Below are 26,527 nucleotides of genomic sequence, written 5' to 3' on the forward strand. Positions count from 1 at the left end.
TGCCTCATCCTCACTCTTTGGAGACAAATCAGAAATACACATCTCCCAAATGTAAAACTGTCCAAACTCCAAAAGTAAAAATCACCCTGCAGACACGTGTATAGACACACACACACACCCACTTATAGGCTGAAATTCAAGTTCAGGCCAGCCGTTTGTGCCCTGTGGTCCTGAATGTGAAGCACTCAACACAATGGCTGGTGCAGCTGGTATTATCTACATCTTTCAGACTAACAACCTTAGCCTTTAAATAACTACTCTTCAGGCTCAGAAAGCTACGGGGTCAGTTAAACGACCCTCAATTCAAGAATCACAGAAGAGACTGTGTGTGGCACTACAGAGTACTGTAACCCAGCTGAGAAGACAAGTGTCCCTAAAGCAAGTCAATTGAGGCTGAAGGGATAAAGCAGTGCTCACCTCTACATACAACGATGTAGGTCCCAGTCTGGCTTCTGGCCACCCACAGGCTCACCTTGCAAAGGAACCCCAACAGCTCAGACCACTCAGGTAGCAAAAGATGAGGGCCCCAGGACGTGTCTATCACTTCACCTCTTTACACTACACCCAGATGTGAATGGCAGGAAACAGGCTCCCTACACAGCCTGAAACTCAAAGGGACACCTCACCCTCAGGGAAAAGGAGGGCCCCAGAAACTCCTGCAAGGCAAAAGTCACCCCATCCCCCATAGCCACCAACCCACCCACTTCTCAGGTGCTGGTCAAACCCTCACTAGGGACTTCATTCTCCCACCCGCCTGGCACCCAAGCACAGCCAGCCCAGCCCAGGGCCAACTGCAGAGAACATTGAGATCAATGCTGATCCTCAGGCACTGCAAGATGCTTTCAGGCTTTGAAGACGCAGATCAAACTCCTCAGGAAAACAGACAGCAGATGGGTGGTGAGGGCCTGCAGATGGGATACCTCACTGCTTGAGGCCAGCTGGGCAGCTAATGAAGATATATCAGAGGTTTCCAGGCAGAACTGGAGTTTCCCCTATCTGGCAGAAAGTGAGAGTGAAGTCGCTTAGTTGTGTCGACTCTTTTTGACCCCATGGACTATAGCCTACCAGGGTCCTCTGTCCATGGGATTTTCCAGGCAAGAATACTGGAGTAGATTTGCCATTTCCTTCTCCAATCTGGCGAGGGACGCCCTATTGAGCAAGTGTCTCAAGACTGCTGGCTGCCTTTGCCCTGTACTCCTAGGCAACAGACATAGGCCCTGTTCTGCAACCCACACCCCAAAGGGGGAAGCCCTGACTTCAGCTAGGAAGGTAACATCTCGTGAGTGTAAAGCCACCCCATCCTCCTGTCCCTCCCCCAAGATACAACTCTCAACCATGAGATACGACAGGAAACCTGAGGAAAGCTTCTGGAAAACGTCTCTCCACTTGGGGAAAGAAACGCAGGGAACACTATACCACAGGAGACCCGCAGGGAAAAGTGCACGTGGACTGAGCATTTAATGACACGGGGGAACGAGTCATTCTACAGGGGCAAGAAGCAACAGTGGTGTCAAGATTAGGTGGGGAGCCCGTTCCTTTCGGAGTAGTCAAGAACTAAATCACCTGATGTCTAAGACTTCCTTCAAAATCATCCATTCAATGCATTCTGCTTCCAAATGATGGGGTGGGGGAGCAAAAGTGATGAAAGTAAACTGGCCTTGAGAGGTCCGCTGCTGAGGCTGCGTGATGGCACAAGGGGGTGCAGTACAACCCTCTCTCCACTTTACCTAAATGTGAACCTTTCGATATAAAAAAGCTGAAAACACGACAGGGACAGAGGAGCACCACATTTTCATCTGCCAGGAGGGCCGGACACACATATAGCTGGACTACACCCGTGCCAGGCCTATGAGCAGAGCTGCAGAGAAGAAAGCTCTAGGGGTGGGCAGCCCAGCAGAAGACGAGGCACGCACAGGCCCGGGGACATCACACAACTGCTAACAAGCCCTGCAGCCTCCCTCCCTCGGGCCCCCTTTACAGGGGATAATACATTGTCCCCGCTGCTCTCCTGACTGAATTACTTTCAGCAGCCAAAAGCATTCTAAGCCACACAGAGCCTGTGTGTGGGGTCCACTCTGAGGAGCTGGGTCACTGTACAGTGAGACCACAATCAAAGGACTCACATCCTCTGGAGCAGGAGTGTCTACAGGGCTCACCTTAAAGTTAAATCCCACTGACGTGAGGAGCCACGTGCGGGACCATGCAGAGCCCTCTAACCACCCCCCCCACCCCACCCCACCCCACCCACACACACACATACCACCACCACCAAAGGACTGAGAGCTGGATGGAAGCTGACCATAATGCTAGGCACCCAGTGCAGTGACAGCACCAGGAAGATACAACTGTCCTCAACAGCCTGAGATGTCCACAACTAAGAGGGAAAAGCCATGCAAACAGCTCTGGAGAATCCACGCAGTCCTGGGAATGATAAAGAGGAGACAGGGTAATCTGGACCTTGATGGTTTAGAGACTAGCAGGAAAGACGGACAAGAAAACGCAAGTAAAGTCAGGAGCACAAGCACATGGACAGACACCCCCAGGAGGAGGGACAACTTGGGGGGGTTGGTGTCGGGGGAGCAGGTGGCATCCCCAGGGGTGGCGATAAGGCCCTTGGGCCTGTGTGTCTGCACACACTCGCTCACGTACAGAGAAACCCTCCTCAGGTAGATGTGAACACACAGGCTCCTCGGATGCTCAGTGTGGGAAACTCAGTGTGGGAAACTCTGGCTACAGACGCTGTCTACTCCAGATGGCCAATGACTGCTCGCTGAACCCGGCCTCACCGACCCCCATTCTGTCTCCCAGGCCCAGCGTGAATACTCACATCACCTGTCAGACCAGAGTAAGCACCTGTGCTGCGCTTAGTGGCTTAGTTGTGCTCTTTGCAACAACGTGGACTACAGCCTGCCAGGCTCCTCTGTCCATGGGATTCTCCAGGCAAGAATACTGGAGTGGATTGCCATGCCCTCCTCCAGGGGATCTTCCCAACCCAGGGACTGAACCCAGGTCTCCCACATTGTGGCAGATTCTTTACTGTCTGCTGCTGCCGCCACCAAGTTGCTTCAGTCATATCTGACTCTGTGCGACCCCATAGATGGCAGCCCACCAGGCTCCTCTGTCCCTGGGATTCTCCAGGCAAGAATATTGGAGTGGGTTGCCATTTCTGTCTCCAACGCATGCATGCATGCTAAGTCGCTTCAGTCATGTCTGACTCTGTGCGACCCTGTGGACAGTGGCCCACCAGGCTCCTCTGTCCACGGGATTCTGTAGGCAAGAATACTGGAGTGGGCTGCCATTTCCTTCCCCCTTTACTTTCTGAGCCACCAGGTAAGCACGTGAGTGAGGAACAAAGCGCCTCAGCCAGCCCGGCTGGCGTTCCTGCTCTACAGAAGGACAGGACACCATGTAGCAGCAGTCACAGCCTCAGAGTATAGCCTGCAGAAATTATTTTTCCCACAGAAAACAAAGTAGAGACAAGACATTAAGGGGGCAAAAAGGCAAAACAGTTCATTTGGTAAGTTAGAATCTTTTTAAAAAGTAGATTCTGGTATTTTTAAATTAATGTTGCACAATAAAGCATAATTCAAAAAATAAAAATATCTGAAAATCACATTTCCAATGTCAAGTGTTCTCAATAAAGGTTGGGTAGAGGATGAATAGAAAGAAGAGAGTGGGTGCAGGCGAGAGAGACCAGCATAGCCCAGCATCGAGCAGGAATGGGCAGCACAGCAGAGCCCCAGAAAGGAGGCAGGAATGTAGGGATAAAGGGCAGAGACATGGAAGGAGGAGAGGGCAGGAAGTGTTCAGACCCTGGGCCCTCGGAGCTGAGCTGGGGGCAGCAAGAGGAATGCAGACTTGTCCATGGAGTGCACTTCAGTTGCTGCCAGTCAAGGCTGAAACTGAGACGTTGTTCCCAGCGTACATTCGACCCCTGGACAAGGCGGGGGTCAGGGCGCCAACCCTCCACGCATGCGTGGTTCAGCCTCCTTGGATCCAGATTACCAGGGTCCATACAGTATAGCAGTGTATCCTATGAACCTCAGCCTGAAGGTGGACCTGTGTGCTCTGAACCCATACTGTTCAAGGGTCAAAGTGTACACTTCTGTAAGTCACTGTCCCACGTTAAGCCCCTTTATCTAAGCGGCTGTGTGAGCTAAGGCGACAGCCAGGGCCCTTGATGACATTAGTAGTGACCTAGAGAGGAACAGTGCTTCTGAGCTGGGCTCACCGCTCACCAACACCGCCCCCACCTGCCCTGACACTAGGGAAGTGATATTTTGCTGTTTTTCAGTTTTTGTTTTAATTTACATAAAACATCAATGGGGCACCAGTGTGGCCACCACCCAAAGCGAAACATGGCACTTTTCCATCACCTCTGAGAAGTGCCCCCATGCCCTGTACAGCCCACCTCTCCCTCTCTGGGAGGGGGTCACTGCTCCCTCCCCCATGCCCACCTCTCTGGCTACACAGATGGTGACCACAGTGTCCTTCTCTTGGAGGCTGGTCTGGATGATGTCACTTTACAGGCTAATGGGGGTCCCATCCCGACCTGGAGAGAAGAGCAGAGTGGCTCCCAGGTCTACCCAAGACACCAGATATTGGGCACTACTGGGCACTAACCCAATAATTGCAACCCACACATCACCAAAATGCACCTTCACTCTGTGAAACCAACGATTTTCCTTTCTTGCTAAATACACTCACCTGGCTGTTGGGATCTCCTAGTAGGTTACATATATGTGGCACGATCTTGCTTAGTGTTAACGTATGAGCTCCAGAGCTGAAAACAAAAGGAATGCTTTACTGGTGGTGAAAACAGAAGACAGAAGGCCACCTCCCCTACCCCCACCACTATCTCTCACCAAGGCTCACTCCTTATCCTCCCTTACGTGCTTCCAAAATAAACACACGCCCAAAAGCCCTCTGCACAGAGTCCAAGACTGTGAGTGCGTCTCACAAGTCTCCCCTGCACTTGGTGTCCCTCCAAGCCGAAGCCGGAGCCTGGCCCAGTGGGGTTCCACCGTGCTGGCATCACTATTTGTCCCATGATGGTTCCTACTCTGCCTGACTCACTGTGCTACCAGGCAGGTCCCTGGAGCCCTCCGCTAACCCTCTCCCTCTCCCTGCAGCGTTTGCAGTTCTCTGCTACAACAGACCGTTACATCAGGTAATGACCGCTTGATGAAAACGCTGCAACGAACGGCTGAGAGGACACTGCCCTGTTGAAGAATAACTAAGCTACTGGCAACTGTTCACCACCATAAGCGCAGCCACAGACATGCTCTCTCAATACAACTCTCTTTGACTACCCTCGGATTACTCCCTTAGGATAAATAAGTGAAACAATTGTTATCAAAGGCTAGAAACATTTTTTAAAAGCTTCAGACATACGCCATAATTAATGACCCTGAAAAATCTAGCACATTAAGAGGGGAAAGAATCTACCAAGTAATGTAAACATTACACTATCCATTTTGTTTTTAAAAAAATAATAAAACTCTAAAGTCTGGAACAAAATGCTACATTTTAACAGTGATTATCTGAAGGTAGCAGAATTATAGACAATGATCACTTTCTTCTTCATGCAGATTTTCTGTGACATATACAGTAATACTTTCATAATCAGGAAAGGTGATCTGTAATTTTTAATTTTAAAACGTCAACAGTCATTAAGGAAGCAAAACCACAATGACATGGACTACTTGCATACCAAAATGGTTAAAATTAAAGACAGTGATAACATTCAACGCTAGTTTCTGAAGAAACTACATCATTCAACCACTGACAGTGGGAATGTATAACAGTACAGACAACTATAGAAAATAGCTAAGAGCTTCTCTTAAAAACTAAAAACAAACCTGATAAATGATCCAGCAATTGCACTCTCGGGCACTCACCCAAAATAAATGATAACTTCTGTTCAGGCAGAAACTGGTACATGTATTTATAACAGTTTTATTTATAATAACCCAAAACTGGAAGTATTCAACAGGTAAATGGTTAAATACATTATGATACATCTATACCGGGGAATTCTACTTGGCAATAAAAAGCAATGAACTGTTCAGCCACAGCATATATGCAATCTCAAGGGAATTATGCTGTGAGGAAAACAAACAAAGTTGATCTCAAAGGGTCACATTCTGTGTGATTCCATTCATATAACATTCTTAATAAAATCTCAGAGCTGGAGAACAGGTGACTGGCTGGCAGACGTTGGGGACTGGCTAGAACAGCAATGTGAGAGGGCTGGGGTGAGGTACAGGTCTGCCCATGAACGTGGCAGCGAGTTATCTGGAGCTGCACTCATGACAGAGTTGGGCACACACAGAACACACGTGTGTCACTGGAGGAACCTGAACAAGCTCATATCAACACCGACTTCCTGGTCTGGACCCTGCACTACAGACTCGCAAGACAGTGGGTGGGTACGAGGCACCTCCCAGGACACTTCTCTACATCTTCCTATAAATATACGATGATTTCAAAGTTAAAAGTTACAAACACAAAAGCTTGGCCAAGGAAGCCCTCAGGCCCCACCCAGACTTACGCGTTGAGGGTGGCCACGAGGCAGAGACACGTGCCTTCCCGGGTGCGAAAGTTCTTGTGCTTGAAGCCGCCCAGCATCCGGTCCCACACGTACTGCAGACAGCAGAGGTAAGGGGGGGAGAGGAGAGGAGGAGGCTGCTGCAGCCCATCCAAGCCAGGGGCCCCCAGGGCAGGAACCTCACAACAGGTGCCATATCCCTCCCCGCTTCCACTAGCCCTCTGGGGAGCTTTTTGGAAAATGGTAGCATAGGTTTCTATACCAAGCTAAAACCTTTCAAAATACATTCCTTTATGTAATTGCATTTAATTTTCCCGACAACCCTGAAAAAGAGGTGGGACTGTCCTCAGTTACTGGGTGAGGAAAATGAAGCAGAAGAGGCTGGGTGACTTACCAAAGGTCACTTACTCAACGCTGCTCTCTTGGCCAGAAGAGCTGTGCCCACCCCTGTGCTAACCTGCTCTGCTTCCCAAATTAGTCTAGGTTTTACCTTCCCTGGGAAAGTTTCTCTTCACACTGTCTCACCCTGCCCCACCCCCCAACAATGGTCTGCTGGATAGGTAAGACAGAGCTGTATCCCTGGCTGTCTGTCCCAGCAGCCCAGCTCACCAGCAGACATGGGCCAGGGCTGCAGCCAGGCTGCTGATGGCCCTGACATCACAGCTGCATCTTTTCAGAGACACAAAGAGTCAATTACATAAATGAGCTTGAGTCTAAGAAATTAAACCAAGCACTCCATACCCATGTTAAGTTCACTAGTTTATTCAAAGGCACACCCTCTGTAAATATCCTATGGGGGGAAAGTGGGGCTAGATGAAATACCATAATTTTTTTTTCTCTGAAACCCATGGACATTTTGCAGGAACACCCCAGTCTCACCTGGGGATTAGCAGCCTGATCCATGATCTTCAGCAGCAGGGCCTGGTCTTGCTCCCTCACAGAGTCTTTAGCATCTCCCAGTCTGTCTATTAAACTCGGCAGCACTGGAAATTAAAATGCAACTTGATCAAATGAAAACATACTCTGGTGGCCTGAAGTCCCCAACTGTGGGTATTTCAATTAACAAGATATCTCAAAATCCTGACCTAAATGATGCATATCACTCTATGATGCACATCAAGCATCAACCCCTATAAATCTCCTCCTGCTCAAATTCATGGGAGCTACAATGAGAATTTGCAAAAATCCTTTGCATGGACACTCTATTTGTCTTCTTCCTTATGCCACCTTCCTCTGGGAAGTTCCCAATGTGTTTCTAAGCTGCTGGAATGTTATTAAAATGGATGTCGATGGACGACCTAGGCAGGAAAGAGTCAACACAAAAGGAAATCCAGGTAAGAGAGAGAGGCCCCAGTGCATCTGCTTGGGGGTGGAAGAACAGACACTTAAGGCTCAGTCTGCTTTTCATTTTACATAACATCTCTGCATGCTCATCAGACAGAATGCAGCTCTCTGCCTGCCCTTCCTCCCCACAGCTTGGGTGGGCTATCGCTGCTGTTCCAAGGGCACTTGGATGTCAGAGGTCAACTCACTTTGCTTCTTCTAAAAGTCTATTAGAAATTTCTTTTACAGAAAATAACCCTGAACAATTCATCTAATTTGGTATTAAGTAATCAAGTTAATAAAAGTAAGAGGGATTTTTATTTGTGGATACACGGTTTATGGCAGAGTGGGAAGAGCTCATGACTTTACCTAAACGTGCACATTGACCAGAAAGTTAACAGAAATTCACAAATATATGTGTACCTGTTGTAACGAAAAATGCTAAAAGGAAAGGGTTAGGGCTTGTTTTGTTATTATGAATGCCCAGAGATTGGGAATAAAATCGTCTCTTAACCTTTGAAACCTGATGTTATTTTTATTTCATTATTCTGACACTATTTTCCCTTCAAAATAAAAGTGGTCGTTTACCACACACTTGAAATGACACTGACAACCAAAGTGAAAACGGTCGTAGTAACAATAAACTGTTTAAAAATACAGCTGCGTCGGATCTCTAAGACTCTCAAAGAGAAAAGGCAATGGCTCTCCAAGAGAAGGGTCAGAGGCAAACAGGGTTTGGTTGGCACCACAGCATGATGGCTAATTGGCATAAGAAATAGAAGTAATAGCTAGTACTAGAACAGGAAGATGGAAAAAGACAGCAGAAAGGTATGGAAAGGGGGCGGGGGTTGGGGGGGATGCCAGCAGGTGCGCGGAGGCGGCAGATCCAGGCGTGCCCACGAGGGGAGCAAGGGCAGCGGTGCAGCATCTACACATGCAGGAGGAGGTGGGGGCGAGCCGGGGAGAGGGGGGCTAGAAAGAAAAGGTGGGGGGCTGAACGAGGGCTGGCTATGGGGTGGGTACAGCCAAGTGCAGGGTGTGGGGAGACCCAGTGAAGGCCGAGATGGGAGGAGGAGAGAGCTCACCTGTACCGATCTGCGCCTTGAACCGATCCTGCAGCCGGGTGACCAGCGCGGACAGGATGTCCATGCCCAGGAGAACCACCTGCAACAACAAACAGCGGGCTCTCGTCAGCGGCCCACGCGGGCTCGGCGCCCTCGCCCGCCAGTTGCAGGCACGCCCCCGCATCTCTGGCTCAGACGCAGCCCGGGAGCCCGAGCGAGCGCCGACCCGAGGGTGAAGGTGGGTATCAGGAAGAGGGCCGCTCTTGTCCGAAGGGGCGGTTTACAGAGCTAACACCAGAGTCTTCTGCTAGACGCTACTCAAACACCGACACCGCGAGCCGGCTCCGAACGCCAGCCCAGGAGGGCGGGAGCTCCCGCCGAGGCCCCGCCCCGTCAGGGCGCGCGTATGCAAATCAGCTCGCGGCCGGCGCGTAGCCTTCTGGGTACCACTGAACGGCCTCTTTGTGACCTTCCGAGCCTCCGAAAACAAAGTTTTGGGGCGAGCTTCGGAAGCCGTGATCAGCGGAGGTTCACCGGCTGCCGGGCGGCTGCGGCGGCACTGGTGAATTGGTCGCCACAAGCTTACCCAGTGTTGGCGCCTGCTACTCGCGCCTCGCGCGAAGCTTCTACCAACCATCCTTTTCTTGGGGTTGCGCTACTGTCCGATGAACGCTTAGTGAGGACAGTACTGCTAACACCTATGCAACACGCCCGCACCGGCTAAAGCGCAGCTTTATCACGGTGCAATTTTTGGAAAAAAGAAAAATCTCTTTTTCCACGATTTGTTTGTTATAAAGACAGTTTCTTAAAATGTGAGCTGTAGTACTAGTAAGAAAATCCCTAGGTGGCGCTTCGAGCTGACAGAACAGAGTTCTGAGTTTTCCCAACCCACACGCTTTCCCAATGAAAAACTAGCTAAACCCTTATTGTTTCTTTGTCTCCTTCTAGCGCCGGGATTGCAGAAGTTGTTAGTAGCCTCCAGTACTCCTAATCTTGAGAATCCAGTAGACAAAAGAGCCTAGCTGACTACATATAGTCCGTGGAATTACAGAGTCGGACACCACTGAGCAAGTAACACACCGCACGGGGCACGTGCTCGCACCTAATTGTAAAAGAACACAGGTACCGTACTGTGATTTCCCTGCTGGCTCAAACGGTACAGGCTCTGCCTACAGTGCGGGAGACACTGGTTCGATCCCTGGGTCAGAAAGATCCTCCGGAGAAGGCAATGACACCGCCTGGAAAATCCCCTGGGCGGAGGAGCATGGTAGGCTACAGTCCATGGGGTCGCAGAGTCGGACACAACTGAGCGACTTCACTTTCACTTTCAGTTGTGTTCTCTTTTACACAGTAACGTGATTCTTAACCCCCCCACCCCGCCAACTCGTCCTTGTGCGACAAGTAAAAACAGCAGGCTTTTCTATTCAGCTTTAAAGTCACTGTTTCAAAACAAAGGAATCAAAATTTGCCCAATAATAACCGCAATACACATACTGTCCTTCTAAGGGATTGGTGACTTAAAGATATTAAAAGGGCATAATTTTTAAATTTTTGTATAAAGAGAGCATTGTTTTGTTACAGGTTTTTTTTAAAGCCTATAACAGTAAAAAAAAAAAAACACTTTAATGACTTCATTTATGAGCTACAGAAGATGAGGAATCACACATTCATTTCCTTCCAAAGCTCTAAAGAGTAGGGGGAGTAGCTAAAGAGTAGGAGGAGTAATAGTACAGTGGGAAAAGCTTGACAAAGGGTATTGGTACCTCAGCCAGATCATCAAGGTCAACATCAACAACCAATCAGGCTGGAGGTGTGTATGCTTGGTATGTGATAAACCGGGGCTTTAGGTCTGTGATCCTTAGCTTGAAGACCCACAAGCCCAGTCTAATAACAATATCAGATTCCCATAGAGGGACAGCCTACAAAATATCTTACCAATACATCTCAAAACCCTCAAAGTCAGCAAAAAGAAGGAAAGTTAAATTTCCTTCTTCCTTGTCACTGCCAAGAGAAGCCTAGGAGACAATTAGATAGAGTATGAGCTTCCTAGGTCATGCCTGCCAATGCAAGAGATGCAGGTTAGATTTCCGGGTTGAGAAGATTCCCTGAAGGAGGAAATGGCAACCCACTTCAGTCTTCTTGCCTGGGAAATCCCATGGTGGGCTACAGTCCAGGGGGGTCACAAAAGAGTTGTACATGACTTAGCAACCAAAACAACAAATCCTAGATGGAAGCCTAGAATAGACAACGGACATTAGATAAAATTTTAAAAGATTTGACTAAACTACGGACTTCAGTTAATCACAACCTATCAATATTGCTTTATTAACAATGATATATGATGGGGAGGCTCGATGTGGGATAGATACATTGGGGACTCTACTACCTTTGCAATTTTTCCGTAAATCCAAAACTGTCCTAAAAATTTAAGTTTATTTTTTCAAAAAAAGAGCAAACTCTCAATTATTAGGAACTGGCTTTTCCCTGATGAAATCCTAAGCATGTGTCTGGGTGCACCACCAGTTGGAGGGGGGAGTGCTATTCATTACAGAAATATTAATAACGGGCTTCAGTTCTCACCACATCCCTTCAGAACTCCCACAAGACTGTGATGTAAGAGGACTATGGTCTTTTCAAATATGACAGCCCATGTCAGTTTACCCACTTGTGGAATTCGGGAAAACAAACTTTAAACTTTTTCAAGATGGAGGTTTACTGGCAGGTCTGAGCAGAGCAGGCCTGACTAAATCCTAGGCAGCAACGTTCCCCAAAATTCCCACCCAAACAGACTGGGGGCGTCCAGAGACTGCTCCGGAAGACAAGGCTGATGGATGCAGCAAGCCCCAGGGACCTGGGATGGAGAGGGCAGAGCACAGTCCCAGGCATCTTCACAGAAAAACAAATCACCCCACATACACTTGTCTACTTCACCCTTAGTCACGGCCCCAGTGGGGGCAGGAAAGGAGAGCCAACCCACAAATGTTTATCTTCACAGTTCAGGCCCTTCTTCTACATTCTCATTTCCCTACTGAAGAAAGGGAGAGATGAACAAAGTCATTGCTCAGAAGACAACTCTAATTAGGAGCTGTGAAGCCTCTCTGTGCCTCAGTTTTCTGACCTGTTAAATGGGGACACAGTAACAGCTACAGTGAAGGTCACTGTGTGCACATGAAGTGCTTGAAATAGTGCTTGGTGCATGGAAAGGGCCAGATGACCCACATGATAGTTGTTAGCCCCAAACCATGGTCACTGCCAGTGCAGGGGCCAAATGTACTGATTCAGATCAACGGAGGCCACGCCTAGGATTCCTGGGGAGAGGGCCTGGGCTGGCAGGGGAGGTTTTCAGGAGGGCTTGCACTGCACAAGGCTAATAAGCTGTGAAGAATTGGCCTCACACCAAAGGAAGAGAAGACCTCCCAGCAGAGAGAAGAGTGAGGCGTGAAGGTGGGAAGAGTGGAACAGCTGGAGCCTGAGGACTTGGGAGGGGGCAGGGGAAGCAGCTCCAGAAGGGCCTCAGACGCGTCTTAAATACAGTGCAGGAGCAAAAGAAGAGCTGCAATGTACAGCAGGGAGAGTGCCAGGGCACTGTGCCCACCATGGGAAGATGGCCAGGCAGAGAGAGGGTCAGCTCACACCTCTCACTCTATCCATAGTTTTCACTAAACCAGCAATCCTGCATGACCCTTGTCTCCTTCAATATTCGATCTAATTTTAAGTTTATGTTTGTGTCCCCAGCTAAATGTCCTTGAATGTAAGGAATACCATGCCTGGTATTTCCTTGAAACTTCCCTAATGCACAGCATGATACTGGATTCATGGTAAGTGATAATAAACCCCTACTTTACTAACTAGTAATGAATTAGGTTTGGAACAGATGTGTTCAAGGGCTAACATAGTTCCTTTATCCTATAACTTTTAAAAGGAGGTAATAACTAACTCAGGCCACCCCTCATGCTAAAAACAACTACAAATGCGGAATTTCACATAAAAGTACATCTGCTTGGAAACACTGGAGAACTAAGAAGGCACAGAAAAACTGCCAAGTCACAAAACAACATAAGAAAACTAAAATCCAGAGAGAGTCCAGGGCTGTTTATACACTGGAAAGGGGCAACAAGACACTGAGAATTACTTGTGATAACCACTTGGATCTAGAACATACATTCTCAAACAACCCCCTACACTTTGGGTTGGAAATCCAAATGCTATACATTTGGAGAGTGAACTGGAAATAAAACAGCCTTCAGATGTACTGCAGACCAATTTTCAAGAAACTGGGTGACCTAGAAAAATACCAATCCCTGACAGCAGATATAAATGATTTTATTAGATTGCTGATGCCCTAAAACCCCTGGAAGATAAAAGCACAAATCATTTCTGGACGGAGAGAACATAATTCTAGTTTAGTCCTCAATTTACTTCTATAAAAAATTCTCAAACACAATGTCCAAAGCACAACCAAAGATAATCAGGCACACAGGACACCTATAAACGGAAACTTGCAGAAATGAAGATCCACGTGAGAATAATTAGAAGCAGAATAATTCTTACTATGTATAAGAAGACAAAATACTTAAGATTAAAATAAGGGGGAGACGGGATTACTTTCGAAAAGTGACACAAATTTTTAAAAGAACCAAACAATGCAATGTCCAAAATTAAGTACTGGATGGATGGACTTAAAAACACACTAGACACAGATGAAAAGGGAATTAATGGGAAAGTAAGTCTGCAGAAAAATTCCAGAATGAAGCCCAGAGAAACAAAAGGATGGAAAATTCAAAACAGTAGATAAGAGACTAAGCATAGAGAAAACAGAATAATAAGTTTCAATGGATTCAAAAGAAGAGGTCAGCAAGAGACCAGAAGCAAGAGCTGATGCCCATCTGGGTCACTAGTATCCCCCAAAATACAAAAACAAAAAACAGAAAACAACAAGTGTTGGTGAGAATGTGGGGAAACTGGGACTCTATGCATGCATTGTTGGTAGGAATGTACAGTTGGTACAGTCACTGTGGAAAATGGTATGGAAGCTCCCCCAAAAATTAAACACAGAATTACCATGTGATCCAGCAATTCCACTTTTAGATATAAACCCCAAATAAATAAAAACAAAGATTCCAATAACTACTTGAACAATCACATTCTGAGCTGCATTATTCCCAACAGCTAAATGGTAGAAATAGCCAGATTTTAATTCAAGGGTCAAACTGAACATCATAATTGATGAAATACTGAAAGCTTACGCTTTGATATGGGGAACAGGACCAAAAAGTCCATTCTGCATCTTCTTTTCAACACTGTATCTAAGGTCCTCGCTAAAGCTTTATGGCAAGGGAAAAAATGAAAGGTATAAAACTCACAGAGAAGAAGCAAAATTGTCAAATTATAAGTAGAAAATCAAGAAGATCTACAGGTATACTGTAAGTGAGTTTAGCAAGACTGATTAATACAAAGTCAATATACCAAAAAGGAAAAAAAAAAAAATTCAACTACTTTTCTACACTAACAGTAAGTCAGAAAGGAAATTTTTCAAGTTTCCATTTTTGATCGCATAAAAATTAACACCTAAGAATAAATCTAGCCAAAATAATTCTCTGCTCCCAAAGCTACAGACTAATAAAAAAATTAAAAATGATTAAAATAAATGGAGGGAGAAACTACAGGTTGGAATAATCAATATTGCAAAATTTCCATTTTTCCCAAATTGATCTACATACAAAATTTCACTCAAAATTCCAACTGTAATTTATCTTTAGGAAGTTCACAAGCTGATTCCAAATCTATGTGGAAATGCAAAGGGCAGGACACAAGATGGTAAAACTCACTCCCACAGAAAATCAAGATTTCCTACAGAAGAGAAGACAGAAACAGACTAGTGCATAGATGGGCCCTTTCTTTATGACAAAGTAGGCGTTACACTGGACTAAGAATCCCGGGTCAACTGATATCCATCTGGAATAAAAAAGCTCTGATATCCATCTGGAATAAAAAAGCAACTGACTTCTTTCTCAACCCATACATAAAAATGAACTCCTGGTTACAGATTTAAGTGTGGAAAACAACACAATAAAGCTTTCAAAAAGTGACATCAGAAAACAGCTTCAGGACACAACAGACAATAAACCATTAAAAGAGAAATCCATGCACAGGACCACGTTAAAATCAGGGACCATGTTACACTGAAACATCCTAAGAAAGTAAAAGGCAAGTCAAGACATATTGGAAAACAATATTAATAAAACAAATAAACAACAACAGGCTTGATTCTGGGATACACAGAGATCATCTACAAGCCCAATCAACAGACAACCCAGTAGAAAAATGGGCAAAATATTTTATATCTTTTGTTCATAAATGTATGAAAAGTTGTTCAACCTCGATTACTTGTCAGAGAAACACAAGTTACTGGACTGGCCAAAAAGTTCATTTTGGTTTTTCTGTAAGATCTTATGGAAAATCACAAATGAACTTTTTGGCCAACCCAATAAAATATAATGAGACTACTACATACTCCCTGCATGCTAAAATTAAAGACCCACAGACCAAGTGTTGACAAGAACGTGTTACCGTGGAACCTCTCACACGTGCTGGGAGGAATATAACCTGGTAAAACCAACACTTCAAAAAACATCTTGGTTTAGCTCCCAAATGTGAAGTATACACACAGCTACCCCACTGCTAGTCATCAGCTCAGTTCAGTCGCTCAGTCATGTCTGACCCTCTGCAACCCCATGGACTGGAGCACACCAGGCTTCCCTGCCCATCACCAGTTCCCAGAGTTTACTCAAACTCATGTCCATTGAGTCAGTGATGCCATCCAAACATTTCATCCTCTGTTGCCCCCTTCTCCCTCTTCTGCCAGGCATATGCCCAACAGAAATGCACGCACAGGTACAAAAGGTGAAATGCACAAAAATGCTCAGAGCAGCCCCATCCATAACAGCCAAAAACTAGAAATCCAGATGCCCATCTACTGTAGAATGTGAAAGTTGTGGTTTTCATGCTAGGAAGAACAATAAACAATCAAAATAAGTGAATCAAAGCTACCCTCAACAATACAGATATATCCAACAGTGAGTGAAAATGCCAGATGCCAAATATATACAAACATAAACTCTAATTTCAAGCTGCATATTTAGACAATAAAACTAAAAAGAAGAGCAAAAGAGCGACGCCACGAATGTTAGGAGAGTGGTAACTCTGGGAGCACTGGCAGTACTCCAATTCTTGTCCTGAGGAGCAATCAAACAGCTGTTAGCTTCAGGCCAACTCATTAAACTGTGCCTTTGTACACTGCACACTTTCTATATATAGTTCCAATTATTTTTAAGGTTTTTAAAACTATAAAAGTGGGAGTGACCTGGACCACTCTACCTACATGTAAGTCTGTGACAAGTGGCTGGGACCTCTTGTCCAAGTACCTTACTTACTTACAAACTACAAGTCAAAGCCCCAAAATGCAATCTACCACAGTTCTCTCTCCACAATGAGATCCATTTAATGATAGAGAAAGAAATATTTCATTTTTTTCTCAAAAAAAAAAAAAAAATGTCCATAAGAGACAAGGAAGAACAGGTCACTTCCTGAGTCACGGAAGGCTGGATTAGCTGGAGTAACAGAATTATATTGCACTCATATTATACTTTATTGTTTTTAAGGTACTTTTGGATGAATCTGAATAATCTTAAAATAATCTGAGGTGTGGAACATATTACCCTTATTTTGAAAATAAGGAAAATTTTAAAAGAGGTAAAGAGACTTACCTAAGGTAATAAAGTCAACAGTAATTGAACTGAAAAAGAAAAGCCTCCTGACTTGATCAAGGTCAATCTCACTACAGCATAATCACAATATCACAAAACCCCATTTTTTAGTCTTCTTTGTCTTTCTCTAGCTAGCTGAAGACCTTAAGCAGGTCACATCTCTCCTCTGCCAATGCCAGAGATAGAGCTGGTCTCAGCTCCAAACATGTCTGATGCTCTGATAATGCCCCAAACAGGAAAAAGTCCAAGGGCGTTGTGAGCACAGATCCACATCTACTGTCCAGCAGAGATGCTCAATCTCCAGACCTCACATGCTTCATTCATGAAGTCAGAATAATCACATGTTTACCTCAAAGAGTGCACAAGAGGGTTAAAAGTTTTAGCAAAATGCCTTACATGCTGTAAGCACTCAGTAAGTGTCTGTTCCCTTCTTTATGAGAGCAGCACATTTTTTTTTTTTTTTTAAATTTCTGGCTGTGCTGGGTCTTTGCAGGGGCTATTCTTTAGTTGCAGTGGCTTCTCCTGCTGTGCTGTGCGTGCTCTAGGGTGCAAGGGCTTCAACAAGTGTGGCACATGGGCTCAGTGGTTGTGACTCACGGGCTTTAGAGTGCGGTGCAGGCTCAGTAGTCGTGGTCCACAGGCTTAGTCGCTCCATGGTATGTGGGATCTTTCCAGACCAGGGATCGAACCTGTCTTGCCTAAATTGGCAGGTGGATTTTTAACCAATGGACCACCAGGGATCGAGAGCAACGCTTTGAAAAAAACAAAAACAACAAAGCACAGCCCTTTGAGGAAAGAGAGGAACAGTACCGGGGCGGGGGGTCGTAACCCCAAAGAACAAAGTGAGGGGCCTGAAATCTCATCACCCAACTGTCAATAGTCCTCTTCTTCTTTTTCTTTTAGCCACACCATGAGGCATGCAGGATAATAAGTTGGACCGGGGATCAAACCCAAGGCCCCTACAGTAGAAGCATAGTCTTAACCACTGGACCACCAGGGAAGTCCCCCAAGTACCAATATTCTGATGACTGTCCCTCAAGACATCTTGCACGCACGCATATGCACATGTGTGTGCTATGAATTTTATATAAATGGGTTCATATGCCATGGAATTAGCCCCAAATCAATACATAGCGATCTACAACCCCACCTTCAGTGGCTGGATATCCTGTTGTATACAAGCAACAGGATCACTGGACCAATCTGCCAAGCCCCTACCAACAGTCATTATTTTCATCAATACTTCAATGAATACAGACTTCAACACATTACCGCCTTAGGATGAGTTCTCCAAAAGAACACACACTGTACACTTGATGCCCACTTTTTTTTTTTTGCCACGCCATGTGGCTTGCAGGATCTTAGTTCCTCAACTGGGGATACAACATGCGCCCCCTGCACTGGAAGCAAGGTGACCTCATCACTGGACCACCAAGGAGTCCCCAGCATTATTTTTACCTTAATGTGCTAGGTGCCCTAAGGTGCTACAGGATGCTCACTCTAGACATTTTTTTCTTTTTGTTGTTATTGTAAGACTCTACACTGCAACCTTATTAAGTAAGGAGGAAATTAACGGAACTCTTACAATGTGATCATTTTCAATTTCAAGAATAAGAGCACAACACATATACTCAAGAACAGAGTGATAAAAGTCAATGACCCTGTGTATTCATGTGACACTGGAGAATTATTCACCCAAACTTGCTGTCCTTCAAAGCACCACCCAGGGAGTCCTGGGACACCCAGGCCAACCAGATGCCACCGAGCAGCTTACAATTTAAATCCCTCTTCTGGAATGGCCTCCAGAGAGTTTTTGAGCACAAAATATAAATAATTGATATTAGATTAATGGGACTAATGAAGTGATAGGCTTGTTACTGTTGTTGCCCACATACTGGGGTCTTACCATTAGGAAGAAACTTCAGGGACTTCCCTAGTGGTGGAGTGGCTAAGACTCCATGCTGCCAGTGCAGGGGAGCCAGCTTCAATCCCTGGTCAAGGAACTAGACCCACATGCTGCAACTAAGACCTGGTGCAGCCAAACAAATTAAAAAATAGTTTAAAAGAAAGAAACTTCAGATCATCCATCTCAAAGCACTTCATTTTACACAAGAGCATTAACGGCCCAGTGAGGCCAGGAGACCAGGGTTTAACACAGTTCAAGGCAGTCAGTAACCTTTGTTTAAAAATATGGACCAGTCCAATACAATCTTCAGCAGTGAAAGGAATTTTCCATCAAGATCTATACTGTCCAAATCAGTAGCCACCAACTATAGGAGGCTACTGAGCAAGTGACGTGTGAATGGGAAAAAGAATTTTAAATTTTCCTTAACACGTTAATTTACTTAATGTAACTTTCAATAGCCATACATGGCTACCATGCTGGCCAGCATGGCTCCAGACCACTGGGGGCAAATTCCAGCAGGGAGAGATGAGGCAGCCTTGTAACCATGGAAACCTGAACTCCTCTAGACGTGCTGCTTATGTGATCCTATGTGAGAATCAAGGTTAGTGTGGCCAGATCTCCAGATTTTAAACACTGGCAACTATTTGAAAACTATGGACAGAAATTCATGACATTGTACAGGAGGCAGTGATCAAGACTGTGCCCAAGAAAAAGAAATGCAAAAAGGAAAAACGGTTGTCTGAGGAGGCCTTACAAACAGCTGAGAAAAGACGAGAAGCTAAAGGTAAAGAAGATAATACCCATCTGAATGCAGAGTTCCAAAGCAGAGCAAGGAGAGATAAGAAAGCCTTTCTCAGTGATCAACGCAAAGAAATAGAGGAAACAATAGAATGGGAAAGACTAGATATCTGTTCAAGAAAATGAGAGATACCAAGGGAACATTTCATGCAAAGATAGGGACAATAAAGGACAGAAATGGTATGGATCTAACAGAAACAGAAGACATTAAGAAGAGGTGGCAAGAATATACAGAAAAACTATACAAAAAAGATCTTCATGACCCAGATAACCATGATGGTGTGATCACTCACCTAGAACCAGACATCCTGGAATGTGAAGTCAAGTGGGCCTTAGGAAGCATCACTAGGAACAAAGCTAGTGGAGGTGATGGAATGCCGGTTGAGCTATTTCAAATCCGGAAAGATGATGCTGTGAAAGTGCTGCACTCAATATGCCAACAAATTTGGAAACTCAGCAGTGGCCACAAGACTGGAAAAGGTCAGTGTTCATTCCAATCCCAAAGAAGGGCAATGCCAAAGAATGCTCAAACTACCACATAATCGAACTCATCTCACATGCTAGTAAAGTAATGCTCAAAATTCTCTAAGCCAGGCTTCAGCAATATGTGAACCGTGAACTTCCAGATGGTCAAGCTGTATTTAGAAAAGGCAGAGGAACCAGAGATCAAATTGCAAACATCCATTAAATTCCAGAAAAACATCTATTTCTGCTTATTGATTACACCAAAGCCTTTGACTGTGTAGATCACAACAAACTGTGGAAAATCCTTCAAGAGATGGGAATACCAGACAACCTTACCTGCCTCCTCAGAAATCTGTATGCAGGTCAAGAAGCAACAGGTAGAAAGAGACATGGGACAACAGACTGGTTCCAAATTGGGAAAGGAGTACTTCAAGGCTGTACATTGTCACCCTGATCATTTAACTTATATGCAGAGTACATCATGTGAAATGCCAGGGTGAATGAAGCACAAGCTGGAATCAAGATTACCAGAAGAAATATCAATAACCTCAGATATGCAGATGACATCACCCTTATGGCAGAAATGAAGAGGAACTGAAAAGCCTCTTGATGAAAGTAAAAGAAGATAGTGAAAAGGCTGGCTTAAAACTCAACATCCAGAAAACGAAGATCATGGCATCCGGTTCTTTCATTTCATGGCAAATAGATGGGGAAACAATGGAAACAGTGAAACACTTTATCTTCTTGGGCTCCAAAATCATTTGCAGATGGTGACTGCAGCCATGAAATTAAAAGACGCTTGCTCCTTGGAAGAAAAGCTATGACCAACCAAAACAGCATATTAAAAAGCAGAGACATTACTTTGCTGACAAAGGTCCGTCTAATCAGAGCTCTGGTTTTTCCAGTAGTGATGTATGGATGTGAGAGGTGGACTATAATGAAAGCTGTTGTTGCTGCTGCTGCTAAGTCGCTTCAGTTGTGTCCGACTCTGTGCGACCCCATAGACAGCAGCCCACCAGGCTCCCCCGTCCCTGGGATTCTCCAGGCAAGAATACTGGAGTGGGTTGCCATTGCCTTCTCCTAATGAAAGCTGAGTGCCTAAGAATTGATGCTTTTGAACTGTGGTGTTGGAGAAGATTCTTCAGAGTCCCTTGGATTGCAAAGAGATTCAACCAGTCCATCCTAAAGGAAATCAGTCCTGAATAGTCACTGGAAGGACTGATGCTGAAGCAGAAACTCCAATATTTTGGTCACCTGATGCAAAGAACTGACTCACCAGGAAAGACCCTGATGCTGGGAAAGATTGAAAGTAGGAGGAGAAGGAGACGACAAGAGGATGACATGGTTGGATGGCATCACGGATTCAATGGACATAAGTTTGAGTAAGCTCTGGGGTTGGTGATGGACAGGGAAGCCTGGTGTGCCGCAGTCCATGGGGTCGCAAAGAGTCAGACACAACTGAGTGATTGAACTGAATTGTCTGAATGAATTTAAATGACTGGGAAATCCCCTCCAAAAAAAAAAAAAAACATTTCATGGGTCTAATCTGGCCAAAGACCCCTAAATCTGCAACATCCCTCATCTATACCCACCCCATAAACATGAAATCAGGCACCAAAACATTCATGGTTGCCCAAGGTGGTAAACACAGATCCAAGCGTTCCACATGGGCTTTTACAATTCTCCCAGTATGCCCCTAAGCCGACCTCCACCCCCATCTCTTCCAGCCAGCCCCAGCCAGCCAGGCCTATGGCTCTCCCAGTTGCCCGGACTCTTCTAGGAGCCTCCCTGCTCCCCTCCTCCAAGCCGAGGTCCTAATTCTTCTGAGAAACCCACCCAGCTAGCCTGGTCCAGGAGTTCACCTGGCCTCTGCTCCTTCACCTGCACTCCACATCTCTCCCCAATAAGACCACACACTCCTGAAAGCAGGGTGGTCCTCACATAGTCTCTCTCAGCTCTACCACTTCCTCAGAGATAATGTGAGTGGGGTAGGCGGGGTAATAGGGGAGATTAACCATTTCCTTGCACATATTCTCTTCACTATCTTACTTAATCCTTACAATTCCCTGTGCCAAGCACTACACCTATAAATATCCTTACTTCGCAGATAAGGAAACAGGGAATGGAAAGGTCACTTGGCTATTATCTGGCTCAAATAATATTCATTAATCCATCAGTCTTACAAAAGGGCAAAGGAAGAACATAAAGTTTATAAAGATGCTCCCAAAACTAAAATCATTCTCGTGTGTACTCACTCCAGAGAACCATCTGCCTGCCTATGGCTGCACTTCTGGAAAAAGTAGGTATTATTCTTAATAGCCAAAAGGTGGTAATAATCCAAATATCCATCAGCTGATGAATAAACAAACAAAATGTGGTAATCCATTCAGTTAAATACCATTCACCATTCAACAATAAAGAGGAACAAACGTAGTGACAGATGCTATGTTATACATGAACCTTGAAAAGAGGATGCTAAATAAAAGAAATCAGACATAAAGACTATATATTGTACGATTTCATTTATATGAAAGGCTCAGAAAAGCTAAATCCTCAAGAGACAGAAAATAGATAAATGGTTGCCTACAGCTGGGGGTGAGGATGGGGGCTGACCATAAATGGATACAAGGGACCTTTTAGAGTGATGGAGAAAAGTTCTAACGGTGGATTGTGGTGATGGGTGTACAACTCTGTAAACTTACTAAAAACTAATTGAGTTGTACACTTAGTAGATAAATGTTATGTAAATTATATTTTAGTAAAGCTGAAAAAAAAATCAGTTACTAGATTTAAAAGAACTCTACTCAGATCTTTCTGCATCATGGAAGAAATCTTTCATTTCTTCTTCTATGAAGAAGAAATCATCTTCCATGATGGGATCACCGAAGAATTCACTACATTTGCCAAAGGTAGGGGTGGTTCAGGCAGTAATGCAAGTGATGGAGAGTGGCGGGGGAAGCTTCACTCATTCGCGCCCTGCCGTGGGGCCTGGTTCCTAACAGGCTACAGGTTGGTACCAGTCAGCAGCCTGGGTTGTGGGGACCCTGATGAAAGCAGCATGAACTGTGCACTCCAATCAACACCACAGACAGTAAAAAGTACTGTCACGCGACCCTGTGTGTATCCCTCCATCCTGGGTTCCTCTCCTTCTACTCGCACCACACGACCAGGATGTCCATCTAAAAGCTAACCAAGTCCTTCGCTGAGAACCCGCCAATGCCTCCCAGTGCTGCACAGGAACTCGTCTTTCCGACAGCCACTCCCTCCCTTCACCGGCCTCCTGGCTGCTCCTCCGTTGCCCTAGATGGGGCCCCCTCTCTGCACCAGACTCTCTCTACCTGAAATGCTATTCCCCAAGGCTGCCACCCACCCCATCCCAGCACCCACTCACATCTCTGCCCCAAAGCCATGTTCTCAGCCAGGCCCACTCTGACCACCTTAAAGAACATTGTGGGCATGTACACATGCCCTTGGCCCACTCAGGCTGTATTTTTCTAAAAAGCAGCTCTTTCCATTTCCCAGTAGTCTATAAAATTCACTCAGTTAACTTGCTTATGGGTTCTTTCTCCCAAGTGAAACATGAGCTTCATGAAGAAGAGAATTTGTATCCAATTATTGAATGCTATAGCCCAGAACCTTATTTGTTGAATAACGGAGTGAACCCCATCAATCTGCTTTATTTCTCACTTAGAAAACTCACTTAGTGCAGTGCCAGGGCCTGCCCAGCACCCACTGTGAAGCCCAGTCATCTAAAAGGTGAAAGCGGCCTCAAGAGCGAGAAGCTTTCAGTTCAGTTCAGTTCAGTCTCTCAGTCGTGTCCAACTCTTTGCAACCCCATGAATTGCAGCACGCCAGGCCTCCCTGTCCGTCACCAACTCCCGGAGTTCACTCAAACTCACGTCCATCGAGTCAGTGGTGCCATGCAGCCATCTCATCCTCTGTCGTCCCTTAGCTTCCCCAAATAGGAAAAGGAGTACGTCAAGCCTGTATATTGTCACCCTGCATATTTAACTTATATGCAGAGTACATCATGAGAAACACTGGGCTGGAAGAAGCACAAGCTGGAATCAAGACTGCCGGGAGAAATATCAGTAACCTCAGATATGCAGATGACACCACCCTTATGGAAGAAAGTGAAGAAGAACTAAAGAGCCTCTTGAAGAAAGTGAAAGAGGAGAGTGAAAAAGTTGGCTTAAAGCTCAACATTCAGAAAACGAAGATCATGGCATCTGGTTCCATCACTTCAGGGGATATAGACGGGGAAACAGTGGAAACAGTGTCAGACTTTATCTTTTGGGGCTCCAACATCACTGCAGATGGTGATTGCAGCCATGAAATTAAAAGACGCTTACTCCTTAGAAGGAAAGTTATGACCAATCTAGACAGAATATTAAAAAGCAGAGATATTACTCTGCCAACAAAGGTCCGTCTAGTCAAGGCTATGGTTTTTCCAGTTGTCATGTATGGATGTGAGAATTGGACTATGAAGAAAGCTGAGCACCAAAGAATTGATGCTTTTGAACTGTGGTGTTGGAGAAGACTCTTGAGAGTCCCTTGGACTGCAAGGAGATCCAACCAGTCCATTCTAACAGAGTTCACTGGAAGGACTGATGTTGAAGCTGAAACTCCAATACTTTGGCCACCTCATGCAAAGAGCTGACTCACTGGAAAAGACCCTGATGCTGGGAAGGATTGAGGGTGGGAGGAGAAGGGGACGACAGAGGATGAGATGGCTGGATAGCATTACCAACTGGATGGACGTGAGTTTGAGTGAACTCCGGGAGCTGGTGATGGACAGGAGGCATAGCGTGCTGCGATTCACGGGGTCGCAAAGAGTTGGACGGGACTGAGTGACTGAACTGAACTGAACTGAATGGGAAATGAGGGAACAGTGGGTCACAGAGAAACCTTCCAGGATCCCATGGCTTAGGAAGCATCTTACTGCAATCAAGGGAGAAGTGAAAGTTAAAATGATGGATTCCCAGGTTCTTCAGATTCAAACTTAAGAAGCATTCAGAGCTAGCCAAATCCCACCACACTCTGCTCAGGATGCTTTGTTAAGAATGATCTTGGGAATTGAAGCTTCCACTGTGCTACGTATCTGAAGAACATTTTATGGAAAATCAATTCACTGAACTGTACCTATCAGCAAAACTACTACTCAGAGTACCTGATGGCCATCCTGTGTCTAAACTCAAGGAGAAAGCTTTCAGGTCACTGTGATGGAGGTAGACAAGATATGAACCACATGCAGTAAGACGTGCAAGCCACAAAGTTCAAGACAAGCCCGGCAGAAATTTCCACCTTCAGAAGCCCAGAATGGGGTGGGGTACAAAGCTAAGGTGGAGATCCAAGTGGCAGACAGAGCATAAGTAGGCTTTGGAGTCGAACAAAACTGGGTTCAAACCATGGCACCACCATGGTTTGGGCCCGCAAGAAAGTTACCACCTCAAACTCCACGCATATATCTGTGATGTGACACCTAATATACTGCCTTCTGCAGGTGACTGGGAGAATCACTGACGCAATCGATTTCAACTGTAGGGCACAGGGAACCACACACAGTAAACACACCCTGCCCTTCATTCTGAGATAAAAATCATGTTCAAAGCACCTACAAACATTAAGACAAGTGAAATACACCAGACACAAAAGGACACATACTGTATGCTTCTGTATATAGGAGGTACCAAGAAATGACAAATTCTCAGAGACAGCAAGTAGAATTGTGTATGCCCGGGTGGGGCAGTAGTAAAGAATCTGCTTGCCAAGGCAGGGAACGCAAGAGATGCGGGTCTTCCTGAGTCAAGAAGATCCCCTGGAGTAGGAAATAGCAACCCACTCCAGTATCCTTGCCTGGAAAATCCCATGGACAGAGGAGCCTGGCAGGTTACAAGCCATGGGATCACACGACTGAGCCAACACACACACATACACACACACACACACACACCTCTGATCACACGACTGAGCCAAACACACACACACACACACACCCCTGACACTTGCATACTATTATAAATCAACAATACTTCAATTAAAGAAAAACAGAAAGAAAGTAAAGTAGCAGTTAGCAGCAGCTGATGGGAGGGGAAATGGAAAGTTATTGTTTAATGAATGCCTTTTGGGCTGATGAAAAGGTTCTGGAGATGGGTAATGGTCATGGTTGAACATCCCTGTGAATACACCTAAAGCCACTAAGCTGTACAGTTAAAAGCAGTTGAGGGAATTCCCTGGCAGTCTAGTGGTTGGGACTTGGCACTTTTGCTGCTGTGGCCCAGGTTCAATCCCATAAGCCTGACGGGAGTGGCCCACTCCCAAAAAAGCAGTTAATGTGCTAAGTTTTATGTTATGTATATTTTAACATAGTCCTTTTCCCCCTAATTTTAAGAGTATTTGCAGGACAAACCAAGGGACAAATCAAAATTGACAAAGGCCAATGTTAGAAGGTCTGTAGGCATGTGAGCTGCAAAATGGTTTGTATGGTCTGCAGTGTTTCATTTGTCCTCGCGATTGTTTCTTCACTAGAGTGCTGGGTCCAAAATAGCATTGTCCCTGTTGGTGACATTGCTGTGCTCACCATCATCATAGAGGCTTCCCTGATAGTTCAGTTAGTAAACAATCCACCTGCAATACAGGAGACCCCGGTTTGATT

At 45.4% G+C, this 26,527-nt stretch overlaps 1 protein-coding gene and 1 non-coding gene across 20 annotated transcripts in view; one reads left to right on the forward strand and one right to left on the reverse strand.

Annotated features, from left to right (window-relative positions):
• The window catches only part of CLASP1 (cytoplasmic linker associated protein 1), a 272,989-nt gene that overhangs the window by 165,458 nt on the left and 81,004 nt on the right, over positions 1–26,527 (reverse strand). For all 19 annotated transcript variants that reach the window (NM_001191492.1, XM_059874741.1, XM_059874722.1 and 16 more), the window contains 4 exon segments: positions 4,708–4,783; positions 6,554–6,645; positions 7,430–7,533; positions 8,959–9,037. In NM_001191492.1, coding sequence (NP_001178421.1) covers positions 4,708–4,783; positions 6,554–6,645; positions 7,430–7,533; positions 8,959–9,037 — 351 coding nt within the window.
• On the forward strand, positions 9,570–9,695 carry LOC112443671 (U4atac minor spliceosomal RNA). Its single transcript, XR_003032080.1, has one exon. It is a non-coding gene; the product is annotated as a U4atac minor spliceosomal RNA (small nuclear RNA).

This window comes from Bos taurus, chromosome 2, assembly GCF_002263795.3.
Source record: "Bos taurus isolate L1 Dominette 01449 registration number 42190680 breed Hereford chromosome 2, ARS-UCD2.0, whole genome shotgun sequence".
NCBI lineage: Eukaryota > Metazoa > Chordata > Mammalia > Artiodactyla > Bovidae > Bos > Bos taurus.